A 25,590-nucleotide genomic window follows, 5' to 3' on the forward strand; every position below is an offset into this window, starting at 1 on the left:
AGTAAATATTGTAGAAACTTATGCAACTACTTACACTTCTTGAAGAGTCTCTTTCTCTCAAACAGCTTGGTACTATTTGAGAAAACTCCTGTGTCCTCATATTATTTCTATTACTGTATTCTAAAATCTTTCCTTCCATTACCTAACTGAATTTAAGTACACTTTAAATCTCTGCTTAAATCACATATGTTCGATGAACTTTCAAGTGAGGCCCACTTGTTTGAAATAATTTGCTCTAAGCTTGGAAAGTTAGCATGGAGCAATGGCAAAGGTCAGGAATGAATGTCAAAGGCTCACTCTGCTCTCGACCATGTTGACATAAAGCCCCATAAACCTGGGCTGAGCTCATCACATCTAAGCTTCCAAACTCTCAAATCTTACTTGAACAAAATCTTATTTATAAAGTTTATTTTGATTCCAATGTTTTATAACCTGAAAAAAAAAGTTTAAGTAAAATGTTCACGTAAATATTTGTCTAGTGATGAAACATTACAAGCCTAATACTTTATTGTTAAGCAATAATATTTTTCTAAACTCATATAAGTTCAATATTCTTTTTTAAATTATACCCTGAGTTTTATGGTAGATTGCTTGAGGTATTTATTGTGTCTCTTTTATCTTTTTGCTAACAAAATTTGTTACATAATATAATTATAATAGGACTGTGGATGAACCAGATACCCTAATTATCCTTTCACACTTCATCTTGGAGTTTAGTCTTAGAGGGAGATACTGGTAACAACACCACCATGGCATTTACCATGAAAAACCTGTGAGACAGGGGAGGGAGGGAGGGAGGAAGAGAGAGAGAGAGAGGGGTTGATTGACAGATATTTAGATATAAGTTAAATTTGAAACTATGCATTAAAGATTTAACACCTAAGATCCAAATATTACCTCCTGTTATGGTTCCTCTTCTAATATCTAAAAGACTTCAGTTATTTAAGTGAGTGTGGGATAGGGCAGACTCAGTGAAATTGCTGGGTTTTTTTTTTTTCTGTCACAAAACTTATGAATATGACTAGATCAATAGCTAAGCTCCTCAGGCACAGTCTGCTTCCTGTGTACATGCCACAATCTTTTCCACAAACTCTTTGCATCAAGTACTGACTATATCCAAGTTGTCATTAATCATTACATTCAAGATATACTTTGGGGCCATAGGATATTACACTTCCTACTGTTTCCCACCAGCAGAGCGCAGGGCAGCAACAGTTCCTGCATGACTGCATGAGTGAAAAGGATGCCTAAGTGCATCCAACATTTAGAATTAACACGAAAGGGTTCCCAAAGACAGTTTTGGTCCTCAATTAGTACATGAAAGCCAAAGATGGGCCCAGCTGCTCTACCAAGCTCCAGGCTCTGAGAGCAACTGTTCAGCTGAGCTGGAGACATATTGGATAGTACATTTAAAAAATCCCTAAAAGGAACCATCATATTTGGATCAGCAAGCAGGACTGCCTGCCAAATCCATTCTGAAATGAAAGTTATGTTTTATGTGTTCATGGCTTTTTGTTTTGTTTTGTTTTGTTTTTACCCTTTAGAAAAAGCTTTCCACAAAATTGTTGGCAAAGAAACAAAATAAATTATGTTTACCCACGTGAAAGCAGAGTAAAGGATGGAAAAACTAAACTTAGTAAATTTAGACTTTTGCCTAAAATTCACATATAAAATGTAAGTATTTTAATTGTCATCTGTAAGTGAAGTGATTCTAAGGGAGTGCTTGTCGGGGAAGGCATGGTAATAATTTTCTTCTGCTTGGCCATTTATAATTCACCATTTTGGGTGATGGATGGATGTGACTCCATTATCATTTTTTATCTATGTATTTCTCTCTTCTGTTTTTCTGGATATAACTTTACAGAAGAGTCTTTCCGTTCATACCTGTCCACGTACAAGACGTCTTTCACACGTCCTTGCATTTATCTCAATACTTGGCAGCTTAGTATTTTCTTCACTCTTCCAACAATCCTAACTCTTCATTGTTTTTCACTAGAATGGTTTGGGAGGAGAGCCACATTTTTGTTTCAATACTACCTCAGCCACTATAGAGCCTGGGGAATTTGTTTGACCTTTCAGAGTTTCACCTGCCTATTTACAAAAGGATGGTCGTACACATTTCACTTCAGTATTGGTTGGGACAATATGTCAAATATATATATAATCTAGGCCCCAATTCTCACAGAATGCCCTCATTAGATGTGAGCCCTGACCTTTCTCTCTAAACCTGTCTTGGCTGAGGTTCTATTTATTTTACTAACTCTTACTAGAACTGTTTTGCTTCCTCCTTATATCACCTATCAGTCATCATTTCAAATATCTATGATCTGTTTTCCTTATTATACCATTTCTCCAAATACTTAACTACCTTAAGTTCCTTTTTACATTTACTGTTTTGAGCAAGTTGGCTGTGATTCCTCATGTGGAATAGGGAGGAAGGGGTGAATAAGGTGTAGAAAGTAGCAAACATTAGTAATTGTAAGTATAGATGGTCTTCCAGTTTTCAAGTACCATCAGCCTAGGTTTTCTCTAGACAGTGGAAATGGTCACTGTCGAGTTCAGAACTTGTAGCTCATCCTTGATTCTAACCCCTCCTTCACACTTACCCCAAATGCTCTACTTGATTAACATGTTTCAAAGCTCCTAAGTTCACCCCATCTCCGTATTAACCCTTCCATCTCTCTTGTGCCAGTGCCACCAAGAACACTGACCGGCTAAGAACTAAGGCCAGCATAGAAGGGGCTGTGGAAGTGGTTTGGGTGGTGATGCGCTTGTCATGCAAGCATGGGGACTCCAGTCCAGATCTCCAGCATCCATGTCGAATCTAACCATGGCGGCACATGTCTGTAATTGCAGTACTGGGAAAGCAGACGCAGGTAGATCCCCAAAACTCACTGAGCAGCCGGCTTAGCTAACTGTTTGAGCTCCAGATTCAGTGAGGGAACCTGTCTCAGAAACTAAGGTACAGAGTGATCAAGAAAGATACCCAACCAATATTGACTTCTGGTCCCAGCATGCACACACTTATACATATATACACACAGGAGCAGGTGCGCATACACGCATGCACGCACACACCACGCACACACACACACACACACACACACACACACACACACAGAGAGAGAGAGAGAGAGAGAGAGAGAGAGAGAGAGAGAGAGAGAATCAAAATGAATTTACACTTCAGTAAATGAAATAAAGCTGGTCGCGGGGAGGGGCTGGCCTCTGTTGGGCATCCATGCAGTGAAGTCATAAGCAGCAGTGTGAAAAAAGGCACCAGAGAGCAATGGGGGAGGAAGAATTAGCATGACAACGGTCCTCTTGATACAGTGGAGGCCACTCTATTAAGGGCCACAGAGCTGGCTCTTGTTCTTTCTACTTTGCATACTCAGCAGTCTCCCCTTTTCTCTTCTTCTGAGCTTTAAGGAGCATGCTTGGAAACTCACAGACACAGCCTTAAGCTCTTTTTTTTTCTGATGTAAAGCGGTATGTTTCTCTTACTGTTGCTTTTGATATAGATTTTAAAATATAATTTTATTATAGTTCATTAAAATTTTTTAGCACCCTGATCTAACATTTAAAATCAAGTATTTTGGTCATTTATATAATATTGGCTGCTTCCTGCCAAACTCCCACCAAAGCACATGTTTTGTTTGTGCTAATTATCAATAACAATTCAAGGATAAAGAAATACTGAAGCAACATCCAAGAAAGGTCTGAAACTTGTCAAATTAGAACCTGGATCCTAGAGATAAAACCTGCTGCTCTAATTTAGAATAATGCATACGTGTGTGTCTTAGCCTGGGGAGCAATCTTGTAAGGTCATTTCTGACACACTGCAGAAAAAAAACCACAAGATTTTTTTTCATTGTTTTGAACTGAAGAAAGAAATTCCATAAGGAAGAGTCACATGTAAATAAAAGGGTGTCTGAGTGTGAAGATATCAGAGATGTTTTTCATCAAAAAAGGTACTAATAAGTTGAGAAATAAAAGGAGATAGGGTTATAATAGAACAACAAAATGATAAGGGGATTAAAAAGCTGTCAATGGACTTACACAACCTCAGAAATCAGCTTGGTTAAAATAATAACTTGTTGGTTGCTGTAGGAGAATACAGTGATATGAGGAGAGTAGCATGAGTCCTTCCCTACAATGTGCTTAGCTTTTGGCATATGATGGGACATTCCCTTAGGCCACGTGCTCAGCTTCCACAATGACACCTGGCACAAAAGAAAACTAGGGTGAAAATATAGGAAGGATCCTGCCATCTCTTGTGTGGGGATATTTGGTCTCCATTATATCATATATCAATATGACCCCTCCTACTACTGACAAGCAGAGATATCTCTAGACATCACCAAATACACTGAGAGGTTCACAGTCATCCCTAGTTGAGAACCATTGTTTTAAGAGACTCATCTCTCGTGATTTCTTCTCCCCAGTTCTTTGTGCTACTTGCCATGATCTAATAAAGAGTAAGAAAGAAATTTAGAAAACAGAAATTTGTTATATTTTTAACATAATAGCAATGTGTCAATATTTTATAAGAGGTGATGAAAAAAACTTCCAATGCTTTCTCCAAGTTCTGGATGAGCTATAGTTCTGACTTGTTTAATGTCATATTGTCTTACTGACTCAATCTTCTCTATTGTAAATCATTCAAACATGATAAATCGAGACATTATAACATTCAATTAAAAGAGAATTGATGTATTTTAAAGGTTTATTTCATTAAAGATTAGAGGTTTATTTTTTTAAGTACGCACACACATACCCACACATTTACATAGTGCCTATGAGACATGGAGCACTGCTGGGAAGTCACTGGCTCAGGATCTCACATATTCAGGAAATGCAATAATGACAACACTGGATATCCTATATAATAAATTGTGGAGTAATTATAAAATACTTCCATGTGGCAGAACAATAGATGCAGAACACCCTTTTTCTATTCTGTTTCCTAGAGGAAATACTCCTTATAGAGACTAGGAAGCTGTGGATTACCTTCATCAAGTGGTTTATGAACAAACCATTGGTTGTATATGCCCATGACACTGATTATTCTACATAAAATAAGATCAAGTACCTTTGGGTAGGGAAAGGTTGAAAGATTACCTGACAGTAAATCTACAGATATTAAACAGAGTTAATGGTCCATTCTCGAATTACATCATAAAGATATTGGGGGAAAATGCTAGAGAATATAGTACCTCTCCCCCCACCACCATCACTGAAGAAAGGTTGTCAGAAATACAGTCAGGGTATGCTATGTGTCCCATGAGCCTCTAGGATAAATGTGCTAGCATCTGGATGGAAGAATGGAGAAGGCCATACTCCCAAAGTGCACATAATATGCTACTATGAGGTTATATTGAAGTTTGTTTTATTGCCAAGTTACCTAAACAATGTTATTGCCTGGAGTTACTGAATAAAGACAGTCATAGGCAACATTATTTGACTATCTAGCAGTAAGATCCTTCCTGACAAGGCAAGTCAGACAAGGCTCTCACAAGAATAGACAGTCATTTTAATCAACTGTACAACTGACTAGAAATCCAGGGCTTGTTGACAGGGAGAAAAAAAGAACAATCTGATTCCCTTGTCTATTTCAGGGTCTGTCATAGCCAATGTTTTCTGGAGCCTGAGAAAGAGAATAAAGCTAAATTAATTTTAATCATGAATAGGTTTTTTTGGGGTGTGTGTGTGTGTGTGTGTGTGTGTGTGTGTGTGTTCTGTGTGAAAACAAAATTAAATACAAAGGGAATGGAACTAATTTCAAGGTCTTTCTTCATGTTATGTTCTTGGAGAATATTTGTTGGCCAATGTGCACATGCCTTTATTTTATTTATAAAATAGTATAGCCAATACAGCTCTAGGCTTTAATGCCTTTGAAAGAAAAACACCACCAACAAAATGCTCTTCTTTGTATATAAGTCTCAAATCAGAATTCAGGTCCTCATCAATCCCAATCTTACAGTTAAGCAATCATTTCCTTTCAGAAACCAGTTCATTATTTTCACAAAGACTTTGGTCCCTATAATTTGATGATAACAATGGATTATCAAGTTATACTTTACAACAACTTGGCATTAGTGTGTTACAATAGTGAATAATCAGGACATTTGGAAGCAGGCTACTTGGAAGATATGGCACTAGGCTTAGAAATGGATAAACAAAAGATGTTCAGGGTTATCGTCTTTAAGTATAGGAGATGAAGACTAGCCAAATAGCTCACACAATGGAATAGATTCAGGGAGTGAAAATATGAGCAAATAAAAATTTTAGAAGCATCAGTATGAGACAAGTGTTCAGGCTTTCTTGAAGGATGCAGAGACTTGGGGAATCATTGAAGGTTGTTGAAGGATAGCATTATGGGATAGAAATAGTCATTTTGAAATCTTAGTTATGTGGGAGGAGAAGGATGGCCTTGCTTAGGGAAGAAGAAGAGAGAAAAAAGTAGACTGAAGCTATTTAATAGTAAATCCAACACAGAGCAAAGATGAAAATCCTGATTGTCCATTTTCTGATGGACATGCTCAGATAAGTACCAGTTAGTGGGATATAGGATGGAGGAGTTTGCGATTTAATATTGCATTTGAAGTAGAACAATGAAAACTAATTATTCAAGAGCTAAAGTTCTGTACTAGAGCATGGCAGATTGTTCTCTGGGGTTTAGAGATAAGCACGATACAAAAAACAAAATGGACTTTGAAATTTGACCAGGAGTTTCCAAGATGCTATACAGAGGGAAGATTTTCTGAAATATAATGGAAAGAGATAAGAACATATAAAACAAACTAGGAGAAGCTAGAAGCCAGGGAAAGAGATGGCTCAGCAGCTCAGAACGTTTGCTGCTCTTGCCAAGGATTCAAGTTAATTTCCTACACCCATGTCCAGTTGCTTACAACCACCCACCTATAGCTTTCAGGAGTCCACCATTCTCTTCTGGCTTCCATGGCATTCTCACTCATGTATGCACACAGGGAAACATATACATACATTAAAACAAAAGAAAACAGGAAGAGGGCCAAGGCCTCTGTATGGACTCAGACTGTACATATTCTTCTAAAACAGGCTGCAAAATTTAAATTCACCCTTTCAGTGTTGAGGAGTTGTAAAAAAAATTTCAATGAATTTTGAACATATAGACTAGAATGATGTGGGAGAGGATTTAGAATGATAAAGTAGGATAGGTTGAGAGTCTTCTGTGAGAATCCCAGGGAGACACAATGAGGTCATCTCAGCTGTTGGGTGTTGTATTTAACAGAGGTTTCAGATGTCAAAGACCATAATACCCAATCCTGGGTTAGTGTCAACGAGTATGTTGAGCAGGTGTGTGAGTCAGGACCACACAGAAAGGAAAAATGATGACTTTAGATGCACATTTTCTGAAACTTCAGACTCTCAACAGCTGGAGAGCTCAGGTAGGTGACTCATCTCTGCCTACTTCTTTCTTGGTGAGTTGGTGTAGCTTCTGGTCTTTCTCCCGTAGCATCATTGAGAGACTTAAATGATTAAATAGTATCTGCACATTGTCTTTGTTTAAACACTGCTGGAACAGAGGAGGAACTCAATCAGTACCAACCAGGACCCATTCTCATAGCTACAATACCATAAGAAATAGGCGAATGAATGGAAAGCCAATCATTCTTTTGGTAATTAAACTGGCCTTGATTATCCTTTCAAGCAATGAATTTCTGAGTTAGGGAAGGAGATGATGGATAGGCAAGGCACTTCAAAACACTGCTGGTAATTGTTAAATCATTACATATGCCAGGCAAAGATAGAGGGCAAAATTAGATTTTTCTCTCACGGCTTTGAACTTGGGTAATTAGAAGAATGATTTTACCATTCATATCAGTGAGTTACAAAGATTTCTCAATAGTACCTGACCTCAAGGTTATTGGAGATTTAAGTTGGATAATTAATGTAAGGGACAGTGATAGGCAAAGTATAATCTGTCAAGAGAATTATCTATTAACATAGACTTCATCATTGTCTTCATGATGGGAGATACATCTGCATAGACAAAGAGCCTCATTTTCTCAAACATTTCACTGCCTCAGAAGAGAGATGATTTAGCAGGGTGAGCTCAATGGAGGAGTCAGCTAAGAGCAGCAACTAGATTTTCAAGACACTCTTTTGTTTTTACCTGATTATTCACAGAGGCCTCTGTTTTCAGATGAGCTAGGCATCTTTCAGTGTTTCTGGTTCCATAACATGTAAAGCATTATAGGTGTAAAAATCCCTGCTGCTGGATCTGGGCTACAATGTCATCCATGTTAATTAAGTCTAAGAGCTTGAGGGGTTGGGTACATTTTTCTACTTTTCCATTTCTAGTACACCTCCCCCTAATAAGCCACATGTTGTGAATGCTTAGGTTTGCAGATGCCAATAAGTGGTAAGAGTCTGCTGAAAGAGAGGACAGGAGAAAGCAAGGTATTGCATGGAGCATCCCAAAAAGGATTGACCAAAACATTCTAGAGTTTGAGATGATGGCAAAAATCCATGTTAAAAGAGGCCACCGATATTCATGGTCAATAGTGTTTTGCTGTCTAGGCTTAAGTCTGTAGTGTGAGGGTTAAACACATCATGGCAAGGAATGAGAGATGGTGGCAAAGCACACCTGGGACACAGAGGTGAGCAGTGCTCCAGTATCCAGGCAAGGGAACTTGAGAAGAGTCTTTATAAGAGTAACAAAACCCAGCTTCTACACAGAGGCTCTTCATTTAGTAGGCAGCTTCTGAATGGATCCCAGAGAGACTCAGAGTGCTAAAAAATAGCCCTGAAGAGCATATATTAATAGACAAAGTAGATGTAAAATGCAGGCTCTCAGCATCTTTCAGGAAATGTCAGATGCTAATAAGTGTTATAGCAATGATATGAACTGAATTTTAATTGTGGAAACTGGATCATGAAGAGTGAGTGGGAAAATAGCATTTGGAGAAGAGAAAGAAGACTCAGAAGCAATGCAGAGGTTTGGTAACCACACAAAGGGTCCTTGCTTAGGCTAGAAAAGCTTCCAGGGGAAGATGTCAGGATGACAGGATGCATGAAATTGAATCACAGTTCAAGGTAGATCGAGACACATACCCAGTTCCTGCCACCATGCTTGCCCAAAGTAGCTACTTTCTAAGGAAGATTATGTGGCTCACCATCTCCAACATGTTTTCCCCAAATTAATGTTTATAAACAGAGGAAGTATATTAGGGAATTTTATACATCCAAGTAAGTATACCATCATAGTCATTCAGAAAATCATTCTTTCACAGATTTTCATCAATTTCTGGGTTCCCCAGTCTTTCAACCAGATCAATAGGAAACCCTCACCCCAAACAGGCACATTTCCACAAGTTAATGTCACATACCAATAGATTAACAATTAATCTGCATGCTTTACACACAGATAGAAGATACACATAATACATGGTCAGAATTTCCTGGTCAAGTCAGTTCTCCTGCATCATCCCTTATCTTGAGGTTAATTAGGAGACTGGAGCATGGGCAAAGAGAAGTTCCTGCCCAAAGACTCTGCTATGTTCCTTCTGACTGTGAAAATCAATAACTACAAAAAAAAAAAAAAAAAAAAATACCTGCTCACTATCATTTGCTAACCATCTCTAAGTTACTCAAGGACAAAATAGCGAAACTCGATTAAGATGTCTTGTTTTGATATAGAGCTACATTGCTTGAGTTCATGATTGCTAATCTCATTTGGAAAAAAATCAGCTTTTACATTTTAAAATAATTTTATTAATTGAGAATTTCATAGATTGCATTTTGATCATATTCAATTCCCTCCCTGCACTCTTACTAGATTCACCCCTCATTCATACCCACCTGATTTTGTGTCCTATTTTTTTTTAAAACACATTGAATCCAATTAGTGCTGCCTGTATGCTTTTGGATATATGGCCATTCACGGGAGCATGGTGGACTTACCAAGGGCCATACCCTTAAAAAACAAACAAAAAACATAAAAATACTAACTTTTCTTTCTACAGCCATCAATGACCAATACTTCCTAAGCTGGTCAACACAAAGACCCACACCTGGCCAAGGGTCAGAGAAAGAGACTTTAGAGTGGAGTGCATAGCCCTAAGTGGGAACATATACAATACATCCCTCAAGGATCAGGGATCATCTCAGAAGAGAAGGTGGAAAGACTGTGCAAGCCATAGGTGTGATGACTACAATGAAGCAGAGATTTCCAGACAGAACAGGGCAGTAGAACACATAAGTCCCCAGGTGTTTTAATAGCATACACAAAACCTGTGCAAATGCAAGCCAGACAAAATGTCAGTCCATTGCTTTTAAGGAGTGAAGAGAAGAGCATGGTCTCAGCAAATTTAATTTTCTTTGATGTCTTCCCCCATTCGTATTTTGCTGTTTCTTATTTTTGAAGATCTTCAGCTACATACTTATATATACTTAACTTCTATGTTTTTGGACATTCATTCTTCTCCTCCCAGTTATCCTAGTCATACAGGATTCGTTTGACCTTGTTTAGTTATGTTCACACTAAACTGAAACTTTTACAACGTGACCTAGTTAAAGCCAGCCATTTCCCCTCCATTTCCCCCACTGGAGTTAAGTTATGTTTTTGTTCTTTTTGCAATTTAAAAACCTATACATGAGATTATGTTTTATTTACCATCTCTGCAAAAAGGGAAATAATTATTCCACAAATCCTATACAAATTAGAATGGGTAAGACAACCTGGGGTGTGATTCTAACTTGAATAATCCCCTTTGCTTTGTAAAGAATAAGTCAATGGCTGATATCATGAAACTCCCCGAGCCTTTCTCCTCCTTTTTTTCGCATCTTGGGATATAATTACATCTGTTTTGAAAAACATACCAGCATGCACTGAAGTATAATTAAAAGTAAATTTCTATGCAGCTAGCATGGCGGGAGCACAGGCACGGTGGGAGTCCAGACACAGTAGAAAGGCAGTGTGGTGAAGCTGGCCAGGAGCTAGAGACCACTCGCCCAAACCCTTTTTGCTTGGTGCCTTGCGGCTCTCACAGCAAGTCTGTGTGTGAAGTGGGGAGACTCAGATCAACTTTACGGTGGATATGTCCAAATACATCTACAATTACATGTGTAGGCCTATGTATACATCCATGTGCTAATTACAGCACAGTGCGCCATGCATTAACCTTCACCTGGCCTGGATCTCTCTATGTAGCTCATGCTGGTCTCAAATTTGTGATACTTTTGACTGACATTACAAGCATGTGCCACCATGTTTGGCTTTAGAAGTCATATTTTTAAAACATTTAGTAACTATGGTTTAAAGTTGAACTATGTAACAAAGTATGAGTTATTAATTTCCAATTCACTTTGATATAAAACACTCTCATATAAATCATTTGAAATGTGTGAAATACTTACTAGTGCTACATTTAAAGCTTATTTATTACAGTTTTAAATTTTTAGTTAAAATATAATTACATTTCTTCCCATTTCCCTTTCCTTGCTCCAACTCTACCCATACCCCCCTTAAATTCATGGTCTTTTCTTCTTTATTATTGTCATATTCACAATAAGTATATAAACATACTCTGGTGAATCCTTTTAGTATTGCTTGCATCTACATGATTTTAGGGCTGACAACTTGGTACTGCATAACCCATTAGGTAGCTCATGCTTGAGAAAGACTAATTCTCCCTCTACATTATTTTTGAATCATATTTTATTTACTTATATGTGTATAAATGTACACATACAAGCAATGGTATGCATATGGAAGTTAGAGGACAAATTGTAGGATTCTGTTCTTTTCCTCCACTATATGCGTATTGAGGTTGCCAGGATCAGCAGCAGGTGCTATACCTCTGAGCAATCTCACTGGCCCTACTATTTTAAATTTTTTAGGTGTTAAAATTTTCTTAGGGAATGGTGAAGCTTGAAGTCATAGGACTGAAAATCCATTCACAGTAAAAAAAAAAAATTAAACAGAAAAACTATTTTATGAGAGACACCTGAACGTTGGAAACTAATCTTTAATGTAGAAAGAAATTCTGATGAGTTGGCTACCTCTTAAAACGTTCACAAAAATGAAGGAATGGATGTCTCACTGCTTGATTTGCCATGATTGGTCCTCAGCCAATGCATATTCTCAATTGCACCGGGAGCTTGTCAGCACTCCTCAGCTGCTCTCAGGCACACACCAAAGGAATAAACCCTCCATTCTGTCTACAATGTACCCAGATGGAACTCAAAGGTTTCCAAAGAAATTTTACTGAGAAAGACAAGTAAATGAAACAGGGCCACAAAAGGTGTTCTCAGGAGAATGAAATACAAACAAAGGTGATGCTTGCAGAAATCAGATTTCTGAAGCAGTTTCAATTCTGAACTATCATTCTGTAATTGAAGCAAAAATCTACATGAACAGAACAAGGAACCTTGCACACTGGGGCTCAACCAAACAGCTGGCCTAGAGCAGAGAATATGCAGAATGACTTTTCTGAAAGACTCCCTTTACTCATGCATAGGGATTAACATTTTTAAAAATAATAGGTAAGAGAAGTCATTAACAGAAATCATACTTTATATACATGTTCTGGCAAATCATATTTCATGGCTTTATTAATATAGGACACCACAGCTGATTTCTTATTATTCTAAGAATTTGTTCACATTTGGTTTCATAACACTGAGGTATTTTGAATTAAAAAAAAAACTTATTTCATATGGTTGCTAAGTCTAAAAGACTATATTAATAGTTTTTATTTCATTTTATTTTTTGTTATCATATAAATTTTTAGTACTATGCCTAGACAATACATCTAACTGTCCAAAAATAAAAAAATATATTAAAAAATATAGAGACTTCAAGCATTTAAACATTCCAACTCTTCCAATTATGTGAAGGTCTGTGTTCTAAGTGTACTAAGGGAATGTAATCATTGTAGTGGGTCATGGAAATTATTTTAATGGGAAATGAAAAGAAAAGAAGTGTCAAAAATAATTATAGCATATTTGAAATATCAAGATTAATTTCATTTCATAAAATATTGCATCATTAGATATTGTATGTGACATAAGATACTTTAATACTATGCTTTGACCCAAACCATTTGGAACACACAAATCATTGGGTCCAACTAATCTAGAGCTCTGAATATGAAAGGCAAAATTAAAAGATTCCCCACAGGGAAAAGATGTTGTCCCATAGGCATTTTTTTTAGCAGATCCCCTCCCCATTCTTACCACTTGTTCCTAAAATTATAGCACAAATATGCATCCATATGTCAGTGAATACTATGTATTTTTTAAAGAAATATAGTGGACAGATTTTCTAAAATTGACTTTGAAACTTAGACAATGTGTCCATGGAAAGATAACTCAATCTGAAAATTTGAGGTCACTCAGAGTTTGCCTAAATTTACATATTGAGTGTTTTGCCAAGGACTACCATGAACAAAGAAGAGTCATCACGACTTGGAGGAAAAGGTGCAAGAAGAATGTGAGCCATATAGATTATCCTCTTCGCTGCAAGAATCACTTTAAATCAATACTCTAGAGCTGTATTGTAAAAGACAGAACAAAAAGGGTTTGAATCAACTGGTTACCTTCACCCTGAAAATAGAATATATTAACTAAAATCAGAAAGAAGTTACAAGCATAAAGCAATATCTGAAAAACTCTGAATTGACCTCTCAGTGCCCTGCTCTGTATGTGTCCAACAAAATGCTATTGGTAGGTATTTTTCTCTTATGGATTTCTTGTATTTAAAAACTGTTTGCAACCAAGGGTATTTTGAAAACGAAGCACAGTGAATTGATATTTTTTTCAATCTCATGCTGTTAATAGTAGAAATAATGTGATACATGTATAGTACCTTTGTTAAACCAAACAACAGGGCTTTGGGCTCTCTTCTCAGTGTTCCTGCATACAGCCAGTAATTTGTATACTTAATTGAATTTGGTAAGATTTGATGAATTGTATTCTATGAAACTGATTTGAAAAAACAAGATTGAACATTTTAAGTTTTAAAAGTATTTTCTTTTGATTTTGAATGTGTGTTTTTATGTATGTATATATTCTTGTGTGTGAGTCTGTATGTGAGTGGTCACAGTCATGTATATGTACATGGAGTTCATAGGTCAATGTCAAGTGTCTTCTTTGATTGTTCCCCATGTAGTATTTTGAGAAAAAAATCTTCCACCATACCAGAATCTTGCCAGTTGGCCACAATGGTTTGCCAGCCAACCTTAGGGATCCTCTTGTTCTATCCCCCAGCACTATCATTAAGGGCCCACCATCAAACCTAGCTTTTGTATGAGTACTTGGAATCTAATCTCAGTTCTTCATGCTTCCATAGCAAGCATTTTACCATTAGCTGGATGCAATGTGTTTTTAATGGCTATTTTTCTATTTACAGATACTTGCTTTCTAAAATGTGTGTAATAACAGTATGGCCTTCATTCTTAATATATGCATAGGTAAAAGTACATATTTGAAATATTCCATTGAGATGAGAGTAAGTATTTTTAAAATATTCAGATATCATATCAGTTTCCTGCATGCTACACACTTTTTGGCTAAATTTCAATTACCCTAACATTCATTTTTCTATCTTTAAGAAAAACTATTAAGGTTAATTGCCTGAATTTACAAAAAAAATCAGTTATTGTTCTGTGGATGAATACTTGTTTACACACTGTTTAAACTTAATTCTTTTGTTAAGTCTTTGTTTTTTTAACATTGCTTAAGTTAGTTAGTGTCTTAGAGACCCAAGTTAGACCAAATCATATGAACAAGCTTAGTAATTACTTCATTGAAGATATTATTATTATTATTATTATTTCAGACACAATGACTTGGTTACATGGAAACACATGGGCAAGTTAGTTTTCTTACATAGTGCCAAGAGGAAGGACTACATGCTAACACTTTTATGTGTTTAGCCATTAAAAAAGAGCCTTTAATCCTGGCAGTAGATTGCTTTTCAACTGTATAAATCATTTATGTATATTTGTTTTTATCTTATTCTGGGCCTCTAGACATTTCTTGTTTACTCTGAATCTCCCTGGCAGAGCTTACCAGAGAAGAAAATGATTTAAAAAATTGGTTGATTAATCATTTTAACTGAATGTGCAGGAAAAATTAAAAATAATAATACAAAATCAGAGCACAGGAAAGGGGTGTCTTGGCATTTAGATAATCCACAAGCAGCTTTTTAGAACAATTATCAGATGAACAGGTGAAGTCCACAGAGCTTGACATCCCAGATGCACAGAGCCCATTGTATGAGGAGATAGGCTCTTTCAGCAGAATATCTGACTAAGAGCTAGCTTTAGGAGTAAGTCTTGAACTTGAGAATTAATGGACGATGTCACTCTGTGTTCTGTGAATGTATTGCTCTGATTGGTTGATAAATAAAATGCTGATTGGCCATTAGCCAGGCAGGAAGTATAGGTGGGATAAGCAGACAATGAGAATTCTGGAAAGTGGAAACCTGAGTTGGGAGACACCATCTTGCCATCCAGGGAGTGGCATGTAATGGCATACTGATAAAGCCACAGAAAACATGGTGACATAGATTAACAGAAATGGCTGAATTATATGTAGGAGCTAGTCAGTGGTGGGCCTGAGATAATGGCCAATCAGTTTTAATTAATATAAGCCTCTGTGTGTTTACTTGTGTCTGAGTGGCTGTGTACCAAGTGGGACATAGAAAAGCTTCAGCTGCAGAGAATCATTCCTGGAATATCTCTTTTCCAGAAGATAGGGAAGCTCAAGATACAGGAAGACTATGTATGGCTTCAGCCCTGCAGGGGCTTGCAGCCTAAAAAAGGGATGAAGAGATGAGATGAAAAAAGTAATTCAGTGTGTTAGAAAGGGTGTCAGGTGTGTGCCAAAAACTTACAGAATGATCATATCCTATTCCAAAATGTAGAGGGAGTCAAGCACCTGGTTTATCTGCCACGACCTCCTTTCTTTGTAATTGGCGTATCTGTAATAAGTGCTCCATAAACGCTACTCTCTTGTCTCGAACCTGTATCTGAATCGTTATTTGCAAGTTAAACATCACTGTTTTCTCTGTGCCCTGATGCAATATGACCAGCTGCTTCATGCCCTGCTGCCATCACAGAGTGTACCCTCAGATCATTAGCGAAGACAGAGTTTTCTATATCTGTTATTTTTGCTTGGTATTTTGTATACCACAGCAACATGTAACTATTGATCCTATTTCAAGGAATAACTAGAGAAACTTGGTTAAAAATGTTATCATCACTATTCCAACTTGCACCTAGTTTTTCTTGGTTAATAACATCTCACTTTTCAGTGTCATCTTTCCTAATGCCATATCAATCTAAGAATATTCCAGGACTGATAAATCTCAATTTACTGTGTATCCTAAACTTCATCTTATGACATCATAACAATGGCCTTTTAAAACAATGCCAAGTACATCTTCCCTCAGTTGACATATATACTTTGCTATTCTGTCTTGTATTTACCACTTGCTTACTTTTTTCCTAACAAATGGCAAATGTCTAGGAGATTGAGGCAGTTAACCATTACTTTAAACTGATAAATTAATATAATCTTATAACTACTAATAAAAGCTATTTGAATGTTTTTGAGGTAAAAATAAATCAAATTCTGTCATGTCACTACAAACATTATTTGTTTTACATATAAAATATGCATGATGAGGAATAGCTATTTCTCCACTAAATATGATAAAGCATCTAGAAGAATTAGAAGATTCACACGGCGTAATTCAAAGTCAACCAGTTTTCTTCCTTGCCCACAGCCTAAACTCTGCATTTCTCTTAAGCATAATACAGTGCAATGAAGAGTTTTAAAATTCCAAATGGAAAGTATAATCATGAGGCTATAGTGCCAATAAAAAGATTAAAGAGATTAAAAAAAGAGACGGGGGTAGGTGGGTGGGGGGGAGCAAACAGCCTCTACTTTGGGACTGCCAATAGAAGTTTCAGAAGCAAAAATCAAGCAGATGCCACTGACCTGAGGAGATGTCGATTTGGCTTGTCTTGGTCTGTGTGGTGTTGATGTGGACGCCCACTTTGCTGTCCACAAGGTCAATCTCCACATTGCCTAAGTTATCTGCAAAGTGACTAAAGAGCAGGAGACCACTGGGGTTCCAAGTCCTGAACTGGAAACTGACTGAGAACAGGTCTTGATTAAGTCTGCCAGGCACCTCCAGGTAGCTTGTAGCATTGAAGAAGACTGGTACTGTGTAGGGCTCCACACAAGAGAAACTCAGATTCCCCTACAAGCAAACAAACATCTATGTGAAACTACTAATAAAGAGATGATCCTACAAATATCCAAGAAGTGACAGATCCTGTACCAAGCTAAAGGGATAGCATCTCTGCCTGATTTTGTGGGTGCATGGATTTTGAAAAACTTCCTGAAGTGTTAGACCCAATAATCAGTAGCTGGTTTTCTAGCTCAGAGCACAGCACAACAGTCAAGAGACGGATGGCTTAGTAGCCTGCTGTGATGCGGAGACGACACAATGGTCTTTTTTCATCTTATCATCATATGTTAAGGACTTTGATGACATTATTACTTCCTTCAATTATACACACACACACACACACACACACACACACACACACACACACACACACATATATACACACACACACCAGGAGGGTGTGGGTGTGAGAATACAGGGAGTCTTCAGGGAGGTAAGAGAATTTCACTGAAATAACAGCTAATAATGTCTTTGAGTAAATTTCTTTTAAAATGTTAACTTTGTAGGGATGGCAATGAATCGCTCTATTTCATGATTTTTTCCCTAATGTTTTCAGTGTGTGTGCAGATTTTGCTACAAAAATTATTCTGTGGTTGCCAAAAACTAATTTGTTAAAATAAAATATACTTGTAGATGCCTTATACTTTATAAAATATTTTGACTATTCAAAGGCTTTTCTAGTTTTAACATGCTTTGTAGTTACAGTTGACTTAGTAATGAGCCCCCATGGTTGGTGTTCTGTAGTTTGAGTACCAAATGGATATATCTCAGGACCAACATTGAACTAAAATTTTACTTCTTAAAATGTAAATATTAGAAATGTTATTTTGATGCTTTACATTCTATATTGTTTCCCTAAAGCATCGATTTTTGAGAACAGTGAAAGGACCTCTGTGACATTATATCCATTCTAAATCTTAAAATCTTAACAAGTGTGTGTGTGTGTGTGTGTGTGTGTGTGTGTGTGTGTGTGTGTGTAGGTGTAGTGTATGTTTGTGTAAGCATATGTGGATATATGTTTGTGTATGTTTGTATACAATCATAGTATGTGGTATATGAGCATATAGTATATTGCTTTGTGAGAAGAATATGTGTGCTTGTGTGTTTATTAATTGCTATGTTAGTGCATGTGTTTATATGTATGTATTATGTGCATGTCCTTGTGTATTATTGTATGTGGCATATATGTGTGTGTGTGTGAATAGTACATGTGTGTTACTACATGGTCTATATGTTCATGTGTGTTCACAGAATGTGGGGTATGTATATACTTGTGTAAATATTACATTACATATATTGGTCAGCAATTACATATAGTATATGATATATGTGTTTGGTGGTTTGAATAAGATTGGCCCCCATAGGCTCATATATTTGAATGAGTCAGTTACCAGAGAGCGTGACTGTTTGAAAAGATTAGAAAAATTTGAAAGTATAGTCTTGTCAGAGGAAGTGTGTCACTGGGGATGGGCTTTGAGATTTTAAAAGCTCATACCAGGCTCAGTCTCTCTCTCTCTCTCTCTCTCTCTCTCTCTCTCTCTCTCTCTCTCTTCTCTCTCTCTCTCTCTCACACACACACACACACACACACACACACATTTCTTCTGCCTACAGATCAAGATGTACCCCTCAGCTAATACTTAAGCACCATGTTCCCACCAGACTCCCCATCATGATATTTGACTAAGCCTCTGAAACTGCAAGCAGAGCTATAGGGAATCTCCATGAAAAACATTTGTTACTATCTTTGGGGCTACCCAGCAGTTCTGATACTTCATTTATAGAACAGTCCATATATGCATATAATTCATTTTGGTTACCCTTTTCATCCTCTCCAATTTCCCTCATCTCTTATCAGTCTGTTCTCCTTCTTATGAGTCTTAGATGAAAGTTTCAAACCATTGGGCACAAAGTCTGGCTTGACTCAAAGTCAATGTGTATTCTGAGTATGTCAAGTATCTACACATTGTTAGGTAACATCTGTTTTACACTGCTGAACTGAACCCAAACAGGATGAAAAAGGATAGATATTTGTTGTTATTTAATGCCCCATAAAAAAAAAAACCCAAAAAGTTCATGTGAATTTTGTAAATGAATCAATATTTTGACTCTTACCACATTTGATGGCTCTAATTTTTTTCTCCGGGCCAGATCAGTGATGTTGACACCATTGTAGTTGATGCTTTCCATGCAACCCTTAAAGTTCTTCCTATTACTGGAACTTGGTTTGCCAGAGAAAGGTACGCCTCCAAATGTTACCTTTGAGAAAAAATTAAATGTAAATGTTTACACTTTCTTACAACAAACTATACACAGTTATAAAAACAATTGTTAGGCATCTTTATCTTAGTCAAATATAAGCAAACATTATATCTCACCTACAAAATTGTTTGCTCACTACACTATGTTGTCGCTGAAATGCATAATGGAATCATTAATTCCAATGATTAGATTATAACTTGACCAATAACATAGCAAACTTCCCTTGCAGTTTTTAAACACCAAAGACATTTTATAAATTGTCTTGAGAGTATTTTAAAATGATTTTATCTAGCAACTTTGTTTTATCAAGGAATATTAAAACTATATATTCATATTTATCATTCAAAGACATGTTACCAATAAATGCCTCTAGTAATCTCAAAACAACCAGCACTAATATAATAAGCTGATAAAGTGTAACCTAAAGCAAGGAATACTGTATTTGCTCTCTGTGGGCTTTGTGAAGTCTAATGACTGTTGGAGTCAAAGGTTCATTAGAATTATTTTGAGTATAGAAAATGGCTGAAAAATACCATTAGTGTATGGATTAGGAACTTTGTGGGACACGGCGGCTGTAAGTTGTGCTCTCAAGGTTTACACATTTTATAGATCTTGCAGACCTTAAGGGAAAAAAAACAATCCTCCTTAATGTGTTCCTTTGGGTATTCCTGTTATAGGGGATATGTTTTTTTACCCCATGTATGTCTCACAACTCTCAAAATCTGTAGCCATATTATAGATGATACAAAATTATACTTAATCAGTATTGTTAGGAATATTCACCACTAATAGTGAATTAGTAAATAAATGTAATGCATAATTGTGTTTGTAATTGCAACTTTTATGAAGCAGACTTTTCCTTTATAGGGTCATCATTTTCAATTTTCCCTTATAGTTTATAATGTGAAAGCAACTGTTGAGACATTTTCAAAAGTGAGGACTTTATATTTGATATAAGGCAAGGATGTACAACATTCTAGGAGGCTCATGAGTAAATTATGTTCCATTATTAGGTGCTATGGCATTTAAAATGCTTAATTAGTTTTAGAGAAAAAGACAAATTAATGATGGTTTATGAAACAATGTTTGTAAGAAGGCCCCACTTAAAATAAAATTAAGTATTATTAATCATGTTCAGCTGAGTATTCATCACTGCAATGAGTTCATACATGAAAGGAGAAGTTAAAAATAAATTAAAACACATAGAATAGTATTAGGAATCCACAAAGAAAAAAACATAGAGTAACCAAAAATGGTCAAATATTGAGAAAATATTTGAAAGTCACAGTGACACTGGCCTTGCTATGTACTGTGAACTTGATCTTGATACTGATAGCAGTAACCATAATGCTAAAACAAAATGTGTAGTTACGTGCAGTTTCTTTGCCGATTACTTTTGAAGAATTCATAATAATCCATCTTGAATTTTTAACATTTATTAGTAGTATGATTGTATGAATGTGTATGTGTTTGTGTGTGTGTGTGTGTGTGTGTGTGTGTGTGTGTGTGTGTGCATATGTGCAGGCCATGAGACATAATTGGAGGTCAGAGGACAACTTGTGGAATAGGTTCTCTCCTTCCATCATGTGGGTCCCAGGGTTGAACTCTGTTCCTCAGGCTTGGCAGCAAGGGCCTTTACTTGCCAAACTCACTGGCTCACAAAATCTGTTTGGTGTTGGCAGCATCACATTCTGAATATTTTTTTTTTATACTTGTTTCACGTTACAGATTTGTTCCTCTGTGCACATGGTTTCTACAGTCTGGGCTTTGTTTTTCCACTGGGGTGATGACTCAATTGCACCATAAATGTCTTCTGCTTTCAGTAACCAGAGATGTGCATTCATGGGCAGTTTCATCCTGAAGCACTGAGAGCAAGGGTTAGAGGGTGCTTGAAAGAAGTGGGGTCTAACACCGGTTCCCCATGGAAGCAATCACATATTAGTTTGCTGTTTATTTTTTCTTGCCATAGACTTTTTCTTCCCATTGATTACATGTAGTTATTGCACCACATTTTTAGGTATCCTAAAGTTATGGTGATAAAACCCCTTTTTAATATTCAGGTTAAAAATCCTATTTGGGAGTTTCTGTAGCCTTAGTAAGATCACTATCACTTTTAACCCTTATAAGCCAGTTAATTGGGTATGAAGAAGTCACATAGTATAGCAGATGCTGGCAGACACCTCCAGTGTAACTTCTCTACAGCCTTTTTAGGATGGAGTAATAATCCTCTCTAGTTAGCTCTATCATCCTCAAATCAACATATACAGCATATACCAACCTCTGTGGGAGTAGTTTGCTCTTACAGTATTTCATTGGTAGGATGTATGTCACTCCAAGATCATAAGGAAGTCTTTAAACCTATCTTCCTGCCTGCTGCTCATAATAACCATGAGAATATAGATGTCCTTCTTGGATTAATTTGCCATCAGGATAAAAAACAATGCAAGAGGAAAGACTGCAGTGGAATGGATGGCATTGGAAACTACAGCTAAGTGCAAAAGATGGGATGCCTTCCATGTGAAAGAGATAAACATGCATCTGTTATATAAGCATATGTACAAATGTAGTTTCTTCTGTACACATGTGTATATATATATATATATATATATATATATATATATTTACTGATATATGGTATATATATATACACACATTCACACACACACATATATGTTGTTTTATCATGTGATCTAAGAAGAAGTATGTTCTTATTTTCTTATTATATTAAGGGAATATGAATTACTCATGTCACACAACCAGTGAGGGTCAGAACGGAATTCAAATCCAGGCTTCCAGTTCTGCTGGAGGGTATATGGTTGATTTTCTCTATGACTGTAGTGTGTTTATAGGTTTAAAAGGGACAATAAGTGTCACTTCCTTTTTCACAAGCAGAGATATATTGCAAAAAATCATGGCATTCATCCAAAGTACTGTAAGTGGCGTTTAACTGAAGAACAGAATCAAATCTAGCCAAACCTTGGATTACTGCCCTGTCTCTTAGTTTCCTTGATTTGGAGGAGAACAAAACATATTCCTTCAATCTCATGCTACCATGTAGTTAGTAGTTTGACTGCTGACAGTGATCTCCCCACTTTGTCGTATAATGACACCTCAGAGAAGAGCTTTGAAACACTTTCACACACAATAGTAATGTCAACATTGAATCACGTCAAAGGTGCAGAGTAGTACATCATGTCTCTTTGCTGATGTACTTGTGAGAAATGGAGGCAGGTGTATTCTGTCTACCCCTTGCACTGTTGTGTTGGATACTGCTAGTACCAGCTGGCTCATCAGGACTGGTGTTCAACATAACCACTATTAAAACACAAATAAGATAGTGTTTGAAATAAATTACTTCCTACAGAATGTTAATATCTACTCGTAATTAAACTCTACACTTACTATATGTGCTCTACAGGCTATTTACACAGCACCTATCTGATGCATGTACTGTGTTGTGCAATGGTGTGTCAGTTGGCATCTTTTTGCAGTCCCCTACTCAGTATAATTCAACTTACAGCATGAAATTCCCCATGGTGAGATATTTACACTATGACAGTTAAAGAATCAGACCAGTGTATTCCTCCTTTTCCACTCCAGTGAGAGCTTCTGAGAGCTTCCAGCACATTCCTGCTATGCCTCAATGCCCTTTGCCTCAGACCACTTTGCAAGAACTGAAGTCAAGTAGTTTGAGGACACAGTCTTTGTGAACATGAGAAGACGAGCTCTTTTATCCTTTATACTACAGTTTAATACTACAATATGAGTTTTATAAAATATGTGTTATGTTAGGGTTGAAGTTAATTTTACCAGCTTGTGTGGTAGGAATCTATTTCTTCTGTTGATAAATCAAAGAGACATGGGCAACTGTTCTGATACTGGCTCTTAATGGGCTCCAGATTTCTTTAAATAACACATAAAGTATCTTTACTACATAGTATAAAATACAACATTAGACACACCAACTTTTACTGTGACACATGACAATAGCTGCTGTTCCCAAGAAGAGGATTACTAGATAGTAGCTTATCAATAAGAAATAATAATTAAATCATCATCATTTTTCAGTGAATTTATATTTCCCCTACTACTTCTTCTGATAAATATGTCCCACTCATTCCAGTCCATAGCAGAGTCCCCAAACTGAGACTGTGTTGTATACAGAATGATTTGACACACTGTGAAATCCTAGAACTGTTGACCTCATGTAGAATGTGTTGCGTGCACATGAATATGCACAGATTTTATCACAAACTCAATGGGGTCTGTGACCCCAAATCTTTAATTATGGTTTTTGAAAATTGGAATTATGTTTGCTCGTGGCTAATGCTTCAGGATGTCTCCATATTCTGTGATACTTCAAAGTTTATTAATGGAAGATGAATAATTCATCTGCAAGTTCTCTAATACAATAGAGCAGTAAGTCACAAGAGATGCAGTATTAACTTTTAGGAGATTTGAAATTCTTGGACTTTCATATTCTTTCACTATTAAAAGAATTATTTTAGTTTTGAGGTTATAATATCATTATATCACTTCTCCCTTCTCTTTCCTCCCTCCAAACCCTATTATGTATCCCACATGTTCTCTAAAATTCACAGCTTCTTTTAATAATCATTTGTAGATGGGTATTTTGGGGTATCAATAATTCACGATTAAGCTTGTATTTTTATGTTAATTTTCTCCATTGACATATAAATACATTTTGTAGCTATCAATTCAGATTTCTCACCAATAATTTTATGATGAGAGTATTCTATATTATTAAATTTTACATATAGTTGGAGGCTAACACACAATGTGCACATAGATTTCTGCTTTCTCAAATGTAGATTTTAATGAACACAAAGATTCATAGCAACCTCAGATGTTGTCCCATTGTATACTAAATCTTTGAAGGAATCACAATTTTATCATCATCCAATATTTGGTCTTGCCCTGTTCTGTCTCATGACTTTCTGTTGTGTGTGGTGAGGTCAGGAGCCAAATATACAGTACAGAAATTGACCAGAAAAAGAATGACAGTATCAAATTAGAGGTAAATCTGAAAACATATTCAAGTACCATAGTTTTGTTCATCATCCCACTGTTATTTATAAGTAGGGAGGTTTGCAAATGGCTATCAAATTAGTCAGATATAAATTTCAAGTGATTTGAACCACCTATGCTCCAAAAACTTTGGAAGATTATTAAAACTTGACTAGTTCCATGAACGAAGAAAGTTGGGAAGCATCTATCTGTTGACATGTCATGCTTTTGATCTTGCTTGGGCGCTTTCTCCGGAACATGCAGTGCTTTCTTCTCACTTCAATTACATGTAACACTGCAAAAGCTTTACCCCTGTTCACTAGTAACAGATGTGATGTACTGTGTTGGACCACTCTGATAATTTACTTAAAGCCTAATATATCAACTTGAATGTTATAAAATTATAACATATGCACATATATACATGCATATATATGTGTGAGTGTGTGTATATTAAGCATCAAGGTGATCTTTGAGTTTTTTTAAGTTATTATCTGTTTTTCTGTTTTCTATATTTTGTGTGTGTGTGTGTGTGTGTGTGTGTGTGTGTGTGTGTACACTCACATGCTCCATTGTGCTTGGTGAGATTAGAGGACAACTTGCTAAGAGTCCATCTCTTTATTCACTATATACAGTGTAATTTATTCAATACAGGATTGAATTTAGGGTGCCTTTACTTTCTGAGTAATTTCATTGGACCAGAGTATTTTAAAAATACTTGGTTATTTAGAAATTAAAATGAATCTTAATGGATAATTCTTTAAAATGTTCTATATTTTATTTTATGACAACTATGTCTGAGAAAAGTTTACTAAAAGTCCTATCTATAGGTATGAATTTATAAATAATATAAAATAGAAGTAAAGAAATTTTTATTCTATATACTACAAAACACAAGTGAACCTTCCGTATATGACATACTGCATAGTCTCGTGAGTAATAGATATCATAATTCATTGCCAGAAGTGATGGTTGGAAGGGATGTGGGGTGGAACTGGGAGGAGTAGAGGAAGTAGGGGAAACTATAATCAGGATATTGTATGTGAGGAAAA

The 25,590-nt window shown here is 36.4% G+C and overlaps 1 protein-coding gene across 1 annotated transcript in view; it reads right to left on the minus strand.

Annotated features, from left to right (window-relative positions):
• Cntnap2 (contactin associated protein 2) overlaps positions 1 to 25,590 on the minus strand; it is a 2,034,995-nt gene that overhangs the window by 1,145,004 nt on the left and 864,401 nt on the right. The window contains exons 7-8 of the mRNA XM_028876400.2: positions 19,364 to 19,507; positions 16,993 to 17,257 (exon numbers count right to left, since the gene is read on the minus strand). Of these exons, the coding sequence (XP_028732233.1) occupies positions 16,993 to 17,257; positions 19,364 to 19,507 (409 nt within the window). The remainder of the gene's footprint in view (positions 1 to 16,992; positions 17,258 to 19,363; positions 19,508 to 25,590) is intronic.

Source organism: Peromyscus leucopus, chromosome 3 (genome assembly GCF_004664715.2).
Source record: "Peromyscus leucopus breed LL Stock chromosome 3, UCI_PerLeu_2.1, whole genome shotgun sequence".
NCBI classification, from domain to species: domain Eukaryota; kingdom Metazoa; phylum Chordata; class Mammalia; order Rodentia; family Cricetidae; genus Peromyscus; species Peromyscus leucopus.